Source organism: Pyrus communis, chromosome 1 (genome assembly GCF_963583255.1).
Source record: "Pyrus communis chromosome 1, drPyrComm1.1, whole genome shotgun sequence".
Lineage (NCBI taxonomy): Eukaryota > Viridiplantae > Streptophyta > Magnoliopsida > Rosales > Rosaceae > Pyrus > Pyrus communis.
The window spans coordinates 4,471,398-4,485,140 of NC_084803.1; the positions used below are offsets into that span (position 1 = coordinate 4,471,398).

The 13,743-nt window shown below is 38.3% G+C and overlaps 2 protein-coding genes and 1 pseudogene across 2 annotated transcripts; 2 read left to right on the forward strand and 1 right to left on the reverse strand.

The window, feature by feature from the left end:
* Positions 1-636: 636 nt before the first annotated feature.
* On the reverse strand, positions 637-3,688 carry LOC137714328 (cytochrome P450 81Q32-like; annotated as a pseudogene).
* LOC137708597 (cytochrome P450 81Q32-like) lies at positions 3,572-6,708 on the forward strand. Its single transcript, XM_068447715.1, has 3 exons — positions 3,572-4,308; positions 4,508-4,844; positions 5,853-6,708. The coding sequence occupies exons 1-3, from the start codon at positions 3,734-3,736 to the stop codon at positions 6,465-6,467; spliced, it is 1,527 nt and encodes a 508-aa protein (XP_068303816.1). The 5' UTR covers positions 3,572-3,733; the 3' UTR covers positions 6,468-6,708.
* A 474-nt stretch (positions 6,709-7,182) lies between these two features.
* Positions 7,183-8,096, forward strand: LOC137743889 (MFP1 attachment factor 1-like). The gene has a single exon (XM_068483823.1). It carries the CDS (start codon positions 7,290-7,292, stop codon positions 7,788-7,790), a length of 501 nt encoding a protein of 166 aa, XP_068339924.1. The 5' UTR covers positions 7,183-7,289; the 3' UTR covers positions 7,791-8,096.
* Positions 8,097-13,743: the final 5,647 nt, after the last annotated feature.

Here is a 13,743-nt window from a genome sequence, read left to right on the forward strand (position 1 = left end):
GAGGGGTTGAATGAGGAATAAAAAACGAGGCTATCTGGATGATTTGATAGAAACGAGGCATTCTTATAATAAAGGAGGGAAAACTTGTGATAAAGAAAGGGTGAGGGTGGGGTGGGTTGGGCTGGGCCAGGCTTTTATATGCTTATCATCTTTTTCATTTTTGATTTAGGGTTAAGAAAACAGCCCATCTTATTAAGTAGACTTAGTTTTTGTTATAATAAATTTAATTAAATAAATAAAAAAATTACAAATCCGCCCGGCAGCCTAGGCGCCTGCCTAGACCCCGCCTAGCCGCCTAGCTGCCTAGGTGCTAGGCGCCAGTCCGCCACCCAACTAGCGCCTAGCGTTTTTTTGAACTTTGTACAAAACAGAGATACTATTACAGAGACAAGCATTGAAGTTTTCTTCCTCTTGCACATAGAGGCCTAATTATGTTGGCTAGAGACGAATATGTTCTCACTATGCATCAAATGATTTATTTATTTATTATTATTTTTTTATAGCGGGAACACCGCCACATAGTACCATATGACATCGTTTATTTGCTTTTTTAAGAGATACCCTATAAGGGACTAGAAGGGAGCATGAAATGTAACCATCTTCGAATTCAGTTCTATAGTAGAACTTTAATAGTTTTTACATGGAAGACAGCATGATTGGGCGCGGTTTGCACATAGCCTCCAAGGGCTTGACCCTCGGCATGCTCATATATACCCAAACCTTCACTCATGTCCACGTCTTCTACACCAATCCTCCCCCTCTTAAAAGACTGAACCAAGCTTCCCAGTGTCAATCCAATCAGCCGGTTGGTAATGACATCGCCTGGACATCCTCGCCTTCCACCTCCAAACGGGATTAGCTTATATATCTCTGCTCCTTCTGCACTCCAACCTTGAAACCTGTCTGGCTTAAACTTATCAGGATCCTCCCAAATCTCCGGGTCCCTATGAATGGCCCATGCATTAATCACCACCATCGTATGACGTGGTACATCGAATTCCCCTACCACACAATCCTCAGAACCTTCATGAGGCACTAGAAGTGGAACAGCTGGGTACAAGCGGTGTGTCTCATTGATCACATTTTCCATGTACTTGAGCTTTGGTAAGTCTTGCTCTTCCAACAGACGCTCGCATCCGACGTTGGTGTCTATCTCAGTTCTCACTTTCTCCATTGCCTCTGGATGGTTTAGCAACAATGACATTGCCCAGTCCAGGGTGGTTGATGTTGTGTCTGTTCCAGCTACTAGCACAACCTTTACAATAGCATAGAATAAGGTCACTCACAATAAAATTATGATACTACAACGAAACAACTGTATTAACCACGTTTAATATTTATCATCGTCACATCTATGAGATGATAAACCTCACAATTCACTATGAAAATGGCCAAACCCATACACTAATTAGTCAATAAACCTAATATTCTGAAATGTGAATAAACAAAATAAACTCATCTACTAATTAGTCAATAAACCTAACAATTCACTATACTAATAATATATATATTATATCTAGTCCTTATCAATATTTGCTTATTATTAGGCACCTCTATCTCGTTTGTATTTTTCCGAGTTTCTGATGAATTTTATAGTGATACAAGGGGTCGGTGAGGTGTTTTGACTTTTGATCACCGCTGCGACGGTTCATGATAGTTATTTATTGGAATAAATGATCCTCTAAATTTCAGAAAGAAAATGTAATGATCAGTTGAGTGTTTATGAATTACCAAAATGATTCCTTTGATTATATGGTCTGAGTAGGCATGTGGCTCTTTTTCTTGGAGCTTCAACAAGTTATCAATCATTAACTTCTTAATCCCTTTTCCATTTTCGATCCATGATTCGATGACAAAATCACACGACGCTCGTGAACCAAGCCCTGCAAGAACTTGTCTGTCTTCGCCATCATCCCTACCATCTTCTTCTCAACTCCCAACATATCCATCCACTGAAAAAATGGCAAAAAGTCTCCAATGTTTGTTGATCCGGATAAGTCCACTGCGTCCCTAAAAACCAGACGGAAATTCTTAGCCTCCTCGTCATCTCTAACATCTAGGAGTGGGCACGGTGCGGTTCGATGCGGTTCCACCCCTAAATTGTTCGAGTGAGAGGTTTGGGGCACCCAGTTTTAAAAGTTTGAAGAAGCAAACTGCAGGTTTAAATTTAATTACACAACAATTAAATAGAATTTGCTAACAAATATACCTACTCTTTTTGTATAATCATATCATGTAAAAGTGAAAGATTAAGGAGAAAACCCAGCCTAGCTCCAATGCTAATTGCTAAACCTATTATCCAAAGCTACGAGCTAGATGCCCCAAACCTCTCACTTGAACAATTTAACTGAAATGAAACTCCAGAAAGAGATAAGAGGCCATACTCAGAAGATCTATAATTAAACCATTTTATACCTTAGAGAAACTATTAGGAAGAATCCGATGAAGACAGTCTTCCAATGCTTTTACAGTGAAGCTTTGAGGTCAATTCATGCCATAGATTTGGTATTGATGAACTAATGAGATCTTCTTTTCTCCTCACAATGAAGATAGATTCTTGATTTTTGTCGTCAGTTGTGCCACTGCAGAGCAACCAAAAAAACAAATTGTTAATTAACCTCTAAATCGTGTTGGAAGGGGTAAACATGCTTTGAACGTACTAATTTCAGCATAGTTAAACACTTTATTTTTCCCGGGGCAATAGTGTTGCCAATTAAACTGTTGTTTTTCCTTTAGCTTTTACTAGTGCTCCATCTTATTTCTTGAAACTTTAGTTTGAGATAGGGTGTTATTCATCACCCTCATGCTTTCATCAATGTGACTTACATTTCACATTTTCGTTACAGGCAGCAGAGGGGCATTTTGCTTATGCTTTTCAAGGAGGTGAACCTCAAATAGATAAGTGAGTCTGGGAATCTGGTGGATGATTATTATATATAGGACATTATATTTCTTTTGATGTTACGGAATTAAAGAAACGTAAATTGTTTTTATCCCTAAAATTTTGAATTCTATTGCAACTGAAGCTTTTGCACAAACTATACCACATAACTAACTGAACCAACTGAACCACATAGAAGAAGAGGAAAGTACATAACTTTGAACCCGAGTATAGCAGAAAGTAGTCAACTGATTCCTAGCAATTTTGGCAGTACTCCAGCTCAACAAATGGCCCTAAATTAAGGGATTGAATTCAACATTTAGCAACATAAATCGAAAGAGATTGAATTCAAAGTTGTGTGAATTATAGCCCAATATGCACCCTATTTATAGCGCAAAAAAAAAATTCAAATCCAACGGCTAGCTGACGTCACTTAGCCGTTAGATTTGAATTTAAGTTGCAGTTTTTAAATAATAAATTATGTTTAGCCCTATGACCATTTATCCCTCGATTAGAGATAATTTTTTGTGACAAAATTAAAACGAGCCTTCTGATGAGCCTTCGAATGAAGATGAACTTATTCTTCAACAAACAAGCTGGGTCATCGGCCTCCAAGGGCAGAATTAGAAGAAAACCTTTTTTTAGTTTGAGTGCCCCATCCCGTTGAAATATAATATTGGTATTTTCCTTATCTTTTCAGTCAATTCCATGTCACACCACATACTCATTTAGTCCCAAGTCAAACCTGGCGGACAATATTTTGCAAAGGTTCTTGCATATCTTAAGAACTGTAGTGTGCAAACTCATAGTTCTGGACAATTCATATGTAAAACCACAATCAAATACCAAAGAATGGAAGCAACGTACTTCTGGTACAGTCTAGCACTACTCATCATCTTCCCTGTGATTCTCAAGCTATCCATCACTAAAATCACACAAAATCACAATAAGAATCTTCCTCCATCCCCACCATCACTCCCCATCATTGGCCACCTCCATCTTCTTAAACAGCCAGTCCACCTAACTCTCCAATCCCTTTCTTCAAAATTCGGCAAAACCATACTCCTCCGCTGGGGCTCACGCAAAGTCCTCCTAGTGTCTTCGCCTTTGATAGCCGAAGAATGCTTGACGAAGCACGACATCATCTTCGCTAACCGCCCGCGCTTGCTCGCGGGAAAACACTTCAACTACGACTTCACAACGGTCTCTGTAGCTCCCTATGGAGACCTCTGGCGCAACCTTCGCCGTATTATGACCCTCGAGATGTTCTCCTCCTCCCGCCTCGTCATGTTTTCGAGTGTTCGACAGGGAGAAGTTCGGCTTTTACTGAATCAGATAATGAAGAGTGGAAGCGTACCGATCGACCTCAAGTCCAAGTTTACCGAGCTTTCGTTTAATGCGATGACGATGATGATTTTGGGAAAGAGGTACTTTCAATAATTCAATTGTTCTAACACAGATGCTGTTTCTAATTTAACCACCAGTGCTAATCTAGCATGAGTAAGATTTTATCCAAGGGAATGAAACCAAGTTAGTATACATTAAGATTTTATCCAAGGGAATGAAACCAAGTTAGTATACATTCAAAACTGTCTTGTCAATTTCTTAATTTTGGATATTCAACAGGTATTATGGTGAAAATGTTTTGGATGTTGAGGAGGCGAAGAATATACAGAAGGTTATGAGGGACGGAGTGGACTTGTCCGGGGCAACAAATCTTGGAGATTTTTTACCCTTTTTACAGTGGATGGACATAACGGGGATTGAGAAGAAGATGGTGAGAATAATGGCAAAGTTGGATAGCTTTTTGCAGGGTTTGGTGGAAGAGCGTCGTGCATTTTTGTCATCAGATTTTGCATCTAATGGCGAAGAGGTTGGCAAGTTGACGATTGATAATTTGTTGAAGCTCCAAGAAACGGATTCCCAGGTTTACACCGACGAAATAATCAAGGGAATTATTATGGTGCGTAATTTTTAATTAAATTTGCTGCTGTTTTACTTTTCTGTCCGTTTCAACCATTAGCATTTTGGGATTTCTTCCCCATAATTAGTTGCCGGTTTCTTGGACTTACTTATTAATCAAATGAAAAATTTGTCAATGTCATGCGTCGCAGCTGTCGCATATTATATTACACTTTTTTTTTCGGTTGATGTAACGAGGGTGATATTAGAAAGATCAAATTTGTAGATAAAATTTTACAAATAATAATTAATGATTGAATTATTACTTAAGGATTTTATTGCACTTTTTTTTTTGTTGGTGCAACAAGGGTAATATTAGAGATGCTAAATTTGTAGATAAAATTTTACAAACAACAGTTGATGGTTGAATTATTATTTAAGTATTGATTAACGTGTTTATTTCTTATTAGTGTCATATAATTTAGTTTGTAAATTTAATTTACCTAACACTAGCCGTTGATGACAACATTATACATATATTTGATGTCGGCAGTTAGATGCATGTAGAATATATTTGGATAAGGATTTTGTTAAGGGAGTCTTAACGAAATACTCCTGGTACGTACTGTTTACTTTTAATGTTGAGGACATTTTTACTTTAAAAAGTCACTCCTAATACTATTCAGTTACAATACATTTTTGTCATTTTGATTAAAACTCAAAGTTTTCAAATCATTTTCATTGGTTTTCATTTTTGTTAATTGTCTTATGTCAACATGTAATTTGGTGTATATTTTTTAATCAGTCTTTTACTCTTTATGTAAAGAGTAAAATAAATACAATCGTCAGCCCAAAATACTGCAGATATAAATGACAAGGAGACATGAATTGTAATGCGTGGTGTACAACAATCACATAATGTTTATCTTTGGAGTTGATTCGAAACTTATTTCTCCATATGGTTAATGTATAAAGTGTGGGTATGACCAGAAATCAATTGCATATATAATCTTCTTTCTACTTCTCACATGTCACCATGATATGACCAGAAATGCATACATTATTGTAGGTGTTGCTAGTAGCAGGGACAGACACTTCATCATCATCTCTTGACTGGGCAATGGCGTTGTTGCTCAACCATCCAGAGGAGATGGAGAAAGTGAGAGCTGAGATAGACACAAACGTTGGACAAGAGCGTCCGTTGGAAGAGCAAGACCTGCCAAAGCTCAAGTACTTACAAAATGTGATCCATGAGACGCATCGCTTGTACCCACCTGTCCCGCTTCTAGTGCCTCACGAAGCTTCCGAGGACTGTGTGGTGGGGGGATATGATGTGCCACGTCACACAATGCTGGTGATCAACGCTTGGGCCATTCATAGGGACCCTGAGATTTGGGAGGACCCTACAAAGTTTAAGCCGGAGAGGTTTGAAGGATGGAGTGGCGAGGGCTCTCAAGGGTACAAGTTAATTCCTTTTGGGAATGGAAGGCGTGGATGTCCTGGGGCTGGCTTAGGAAACAGGTTGGTTGGATTGGCGCTAGGGAGTTTGATTCAGTCTTTTGAGTGGGAGAGGGTTGGTGAAGAGAAGGTGGACATGAGTGAAGGTTTGGGCCTTGTCATGCAAAGGGTCGAGCCATTGGAGGCTATTTGTAAACCACGCCCAATCATGCTGTCTTCTATGTGAAATGACATAGCTCTACGCTATAGGCGTTGGTCACTGTCACGATCAAATTTTAAGCGTTTAAGAATTAAGAAAGGGCATTTAGACCTGACGAGGCGCTCACCTAGCCCGCTTAGGAATTCTCATAGATCCTTTGTTAAATATATATTAGTAACTTTGAAGTTTTGAAATTGTATTAAGTTATACTTTTTGTTTGTTTGAACATTTAGTCCTTTGTTAAACATCGATGACATTTCATATGTGAGACCCACTTGTAGGCATGTAAGCCACATTTGCACTATTTGGACCAAAATGTGCAATTGGTTCTCGGTTTGGAATGCAAAGCATCGATTTAGAATAGTTGAAGCTTTACGATGAATTCTTTTTGTCCATATGATGCAAATGTAACGTAAACAGTAGCTTATAATACGAGAAAATCATTCCAAACTTGAAAAAATGTGGAATGTAATTAGCCCAAACTGTTAAAATGTAAATGTGAAGACGTGAACGGCCCACTTCATTCAATGGGCCTAACCCAAACCCAAGACCCTAAACAGCTAACCTAACCAAGAAACCCAGCAACCAATCTAATTAGCCTTTTTCAAAAAAAATAAATGAAATAATAAAGAAGGAAAAAGGTGAACCGTCAAACATTTCACTATCAGCGCTCACTTCTAAGGTAATCCATCTTGTTAAGCTTTAATCTCACCTATATATATATATACATATATATATAGATTGTTTTCTCGCATTTGAAATTCACCAACAAATTGTTTACTCTCTCATTTTCTCTTTATATTTTTTTGAATTTTAGTGTTAATTTTACCTCCACAAATCCTCATCGAAATGTCGGATTCCGAGGGCACCGCCGTAGTACCACCGCAAGACCAAACCTCCGCCATGGAGCCCGAATCCGAACAGCAGAAGCACCACGACGCACCAGCTCACAAAGAGAAGCCCAGCGTCCACACCTCCTTCAGCATATGGCCGCCGACCCAGCGCACCCGCGACGCCGTCGTCAACCGCCTCATCGAGACCCTCACCACGCCCTCCCCTCTCTCCAAGCGCTACGGCACCATGGCTGCCGACGATGCTTCCGACACCGCCCACCTCATCGAGGACGACGCCTTCGCCGCCGCCGGTGGGTCCGCCGCTACCGAGGAGGACGGGATTCAGATCCTGCAGGTTTACTCCAAGGAGATCAGCAAGCGCATGCTCGACAGCGTCAAGTCCAGGAACGCCGCTGCTTCCCCTGCTCAAAACGGCGCCGCGGAGCCCGAGACTGCGAGCTCTGCGGTGGACCCCACCGCTGCCGCCGCCAGTGAGGATGCTATGGCCGAAGAGTAATGATCTATCCATGTGTGTTAGGTCACTCTAAGCTTCGTATTAGGGCTTTCATATCGAGATCTATTCGTATTTATCATGGATTTCTTGTGATGCCTGTATACTTAATGACGTCCTAAATATTTAAACTTTGGTAATTTCGCAATGCGCTTCAATGTTCTGTGGATTATATTATCTGGATTTCTGTTGTGAGTATTGATCTACTGAGTCTTGATCTGCTTTGTTCGGAGATGTTTATGCTCAAGATTTTATAAGCGGGTGCATTTGGAATTGGAAATTTTTCGAAATATTTCCTATTGCGTAATCAAATTTGTGTGGTTATAGTTCAGTATGTTTACTTATGCATAATGTTGCTTTTTGGAGCATGCATTTGGTCCTTTGCATAATCAGAGGCGTTTTTGAGTGTTTGACAGCCCCTTTTTTGGTAAACCATGTTAAACTTTTGTTGCATTGTACTCTTTTGAGAGTTTAGATTGTCGGTACAATGTGATTGCAATGGTATGAGAGTTAATCAGAACCATTCTTCGTTGAATTAAACCTTATTTTGGAAGTAGTTCTTCCTATTTTCTATGTTTCAGTTATGGAAACAAAGTTCACATTTCTCACAATTATAAGAAACCTTTTCCTTGGTTGTGAGCAAACGAACAGGATTTCTTTTTTGGAAAGGTTCGATATTCTTGTCAAATTAAGCTTTCGGTGAAAGTGATGTTAGCTAATGTTGCTCAGAGCTTTCTTATCAAGTTCTAGTTGTTGTCCAAGCATGTTAAACTCAAAAGTAGTCTACTTTCTATCTGCGTATGCAAACTAATTTTTTCATCTCATCTTTCGTGCGACTGCTTTTGTTGCACCAGTAGTAGATAATCTGGAAAACAAAGGTGACTAACATTTTGGGTAAATGTAATTTGCTTGATATTTTACAGTTTGCAGAAGTTCGAACTCCCTTGAAGTCGACTAGGATTTGATTAAGAGTATTATCGGTGTGAAATGGTTGAGTATAGTTTAGAATGGTATCCTGAGTTCCCGGCACTCACACCTTGGAAGATTTTTCTTTATGTTAGGTTGATTGATGTCTTGTAACTCTAACTGTGTTACTGCTACTGTGCCGAGGATGTTTTTCTTGCAGATGCCTCTTTTTAGTGGATGTCTCGTTTGACAATAAGCGATTTTTGCCATCCTCTCACTGCAAGTTTCTCCTAAGTGCATCTAATCTTTGGACTAGCTCCCAGTTTGTCAAGTGGATTGATATTTGTATTAGTTTTTCAGTTAGCTGAAACCTTGTTTGTCTTGCTGATCGCACACCATTGCTTGTTTGTCTGCATTTTGTTTTCTGGACGTGCAGCGGTTGAGCATGCCGTGGTAGACGGTTTATGCGATGCCGCATCAAGCTTTGAAGATGTATGATGAAAACACCATACACATGGATTTTTTTTCTACTCATCAAATCAAGGTTTGAATCTGTCATGACATGTTCTGTATATTCTACCTCTCTATTCAGAAATTGGTTGTGCATTGTATTTTCGTCTTCCGTCCCGTAATAACGTTATGGAGGACTACGTCGTCAACGTTATGGAACGGCCCCGTGTTGTGTTTAGTAGTTGGCCTTCCCTAGTTCATCCTTCTCTGTTAGAATCTGATACATCAAGTAGAAACCTAATGACCTTTGAGAACTTATTTGATAGGGCCTTTTTATTTGCTATGAAACTTTGGCTTCCTGTTGTGACCCTTGGAATAGATTCAAGAGCTGCTAGTGATTTGAGGTCTTCTTATTTTGCCTTCATTTTGTGCTTTAGGGCCATACATTGTTGGTATATAATCATGCTTTGAGAATCAGTTTTAAAGAATTTCTTAACAAGTAGATGTGAGTTAAATCAATTAGTCACGTCAATATATCTAACCGGATCGACTACTTAGCACCTAATTTTAAATCTCTTCCCATTCTGTGTCCTAGAGTTGATTACAATAGAGAGCTGCTAGACTCATCCAATTGTCTTATTTTTCCATCCACGTTATATTTACACCCACTATAAAAAGTTAAAAAATTAAAATGTTATTTTTCCACCCACTATTATTCCTAAAATAACCCTTAATATATATATATATATATATATATATATATATATAATTAGAGATAAAATGTCACAGAGCTATGCTTCAATTATATGATGTTGACAAATCAAGATGACCCACATAAAATTATCTTTTAGGGTAAATTAGAAAAAATTACCTTAACTATGGGTCGAATGACACTTTCATACCTCATCTTTTTAAAATGACAATGTCATACCTCATCTTACGAATTTGTTACAATGTCAGATCTCTGTCATTTTTTCTGTTAAATGCTGATATGGCTAATCCAACTGGATTAAAAAATAATTAAATATATTTTTAATAATTAAATATTATAAAATTAAAAAATTAAGAATAAAAATAACAAAAAAATTTAAAATGGCCTAGGGTTGCAAGCCTCCCCTTTCCTCCACCCTCACCAACCTTCTTCTTCTCTTCAACAACCACCAAACCCTTCCCCATCCCCACAACCTTCCCCGACCTATCCCCATCCCCCACCTCTTCCCTTCCCCTACCTCTTCTTCTTCCCGTCCCTTTCGAACCCAAACCCTAACCCTAATTCCCCATTTTCAAACAGAAAACCCCAACCTTCCTCACCCGTCCCCCCAACCTTCCCCACCCATCCCCCCAACCTTCCTCTACCATCCTCTCTCTCCTCTCTCTCTCTGTGGGCTACCCACAGCTCTTCCCCCATCCCCATCCCTACAACCTGCAATTCTCCGACTCCCTCCTCATTTATCTTCAACAAGATCGGTGACGTCTCGACCAATCTGGCGTCACCCACCATTCGGTCGACGGGGGTCGGAGGACGACGTCGGGAAAATCAGTGTCCATGGAGATGAAAAGGTAGGCTCGATGACGTTTCAGATGAGCTCGAATTTGGATTCCAGATTGTGGGCCCAGACTTCACGGATCACAATGGGCTTTTGGATCGGGCTCGTCGAATCTTGGTTGCCGTACATGTCGGAGAAAAATAATTGGAGAGAAAATGGTTTTTATTTTTATAATTTTATTTTGTTGGTGGGAGTGAAGAAGGTTTGAGAAAGCTGAGAGTGTTGAGGTGGGTTTTATAAAGGGGGAGAGAGAGAGAGAGAGAGAGAGAGAGAGAGAGGGTGGGGGGGGGGGGGGAGGAATGGGTGGGAAGGGTTTATGGGTTTAGGGGATGTGGGTGTCTTGAGAGAGAGAAGAGAGAAAGGCGAGAGAGGAGAAAGGAGAAAGGAGAGAGAGGGAGAGGGTGGATCCCACAAATTTATATAAAAAATAATTATATTTTTAATTTTATAATATTTAATTATTTTTTAATTTAGTTGGATTAGCCACGTCAACACTTAACAGAAAAATTAATAGAAAAACTGATAGAGGTTTGACATTGTCACAAATTCGTAAAATGAGGTATGACATTGTCATTTTAAAAAGATGAGGTATGAAAGTGTCGTTCGACCCATAGTTAAGGTAGTTTTTTGTATTTTACCCTATCTTTTACCTCTTCGACGGAAACATAATCATCTACTTCTTTCATATAAACATCATCTTCTAAGTTCATTCTTTTTGCTTTCTTTGAATGAAAGGAGATGGAAGGATGAGTTAGGGTTTAAGGGAGACAAATCGTCTAAATATAGCATGAAAGTTATCACGCCCAAACTTTTCTGTTTTATTTTTTATTAAAAAAAAAAGTAATGCAAAAAGGGGTAACTAAGACCCTTATTAGTCATCTTGCAAATTGACAGATTTGTAATTAAAAAATTCATAAAAAAGTGGGTGAGAAAATAAGACATTGAGGTGGGAATAACCACTCTCTTACAAGATTACTTTAGTAAAAGAATTCCTATCGAATTAGAGCTCAGTTATGCACATGAACAAGGACAATACATAATACATTGTAAACTCTACACCGTAACAGAATTCTTTAGTTAAAAAAATTCTATGGGCCATAGATTTAATTTTTGTTCATGGTATCAGAGCTAGGTTATACAGATGAGTAACACAATATTGTGTAACAACATTCACATAACATAGTCCTGATACCACAATGGAATGAGAACTAGACCCACAACCAATAGTTGGAGAAATCATGTTTTTAAATTAAAATTGGAAATTGTTATTGTGCGATGTGGGACAACAAAACTTGTTGTCACCTGAGCGACAAAACACACCAACACAACACTTGGAGCTTCACCATTTTTACACTCTCTCTTGTTATGATGTAAAATACTTGTCTTCTGTTCTATGTTGCCCAATAATATCCTCAAAACTCAAGTTCAGATGTAGCTCAAATCCAAAGAAAGGCTGAAATCCAAGGTTGTTGGAGAGCAAATAAGATGTCACGTAACTCGGCCACCAAAATTTCACCACACCCGAACTAGCACAAAAATTAGACAACCTATGACTCGTTAGGATCCCATCAGTCACTCTTCATCTAAACGAGGGGAAGAACAAGGAGAAATTCTAATATAGAAAACTAATGAAAATATTTTTAAAACTTTGAATATTAACGAGAAGGATAAAATAAAGGATTAAGTGAATAGTGACTTGATTGACTTTTTAGTGTAAAAATATAATTTTTCGATAAAGTGAACAGTACCAAAAATTTTTCGTTAAAATTCCCTTATAAGGAAAACCGGACCACCAGCTTCCTACGATCCAACGCTCATAAAAACACTCATTGCCCACCACTGTCTGATTTGAGGCCTACAACTACGGAATAACCTAATATTTCAAACCCCACTACCTTCTCACATCATCCTCACTCCGTATGCCGCATTGAATATCCACTCGAAGTGAGGGAGAAGAAAATTTTCATTATGACCGGAAAACGAATGGTACATCATGTGTTTTTATATAAGTGGTGAGAAATTTTATTTATTAAGTTATTAACTTTTTAACGTACATATCCCACTTATTTGTATAGTAACACATAATGTACCACCTTGTATTCTGATCACATGAAAAATCTCTCGAAAGAGAAAGAGTACTGCAATATCAAAATTTGATTAAATTAAAAATAATCAAATACCTTTTAAGTTATCATATAACACATTTTTATTTTGTTCGATGGACTAATTGATCACCTCTCTCATTCCCTGGTGAAGCCACAAGAGAATGATTTCAAACTATTTCAATTAATTTTCTTTTCTTATTCGGCCATCAACGGATTGATTACTTTTAGGTGGATTGGACTTGGCATTTTAAGGATAAGATGTTGCCAAGTAAAAGTAAGCACGCCACTGGCTACAGGTGGATAAATTTTTGTCTTGTTTCTAATTTAGTCGTCGAATTCAGCTTATTTTCTTTCTCATAGAGTAATTTTTCTTTCATGATACGTGTTAGTTAATGGTTTGGAAAATTAACAATAGATTTTTTATATAAAAATGTAATGAATCATTGCAACGTTCAAATCTTGCATAAAACTCGCATAACTCAGTGATACTTTTGTTGTAGTAGACCCCAGATTAAGAGCTTTACTTATTCAATTAAAGATTAAAATTAAATTAAAATATTATTTTCACACAATATTTGATTCTTTCTTCATTGAAACTTTGAGTTTAGGCTTTATGCATAAGACAAACCGACTTTGGTGACTCCAAACAACTTTAAACGTTCAATATGTTTTTTTTCTTCTACTTCTATGCAGACCAATGCAAAGCAATATGTTCGTTTGGCTTATTTGTCAAAGTGTTAATGGATGTTGATCTTGTCGTTGCTCCTCTAACGTAACTTCGAGTAGAACGGATAAATAGTGATATAGGTTCAGAATGCGGGAACATTGTACATCTTCTTTCAGCATGTAAGATATCTCGATTGACTCTAAATCTGAGAAAGCCCGAGAGTACTGGCGCTCCTAGAAACCGATGGTGGATACGGTTGAAGAGACTGATCAGGTTGAGGGTGA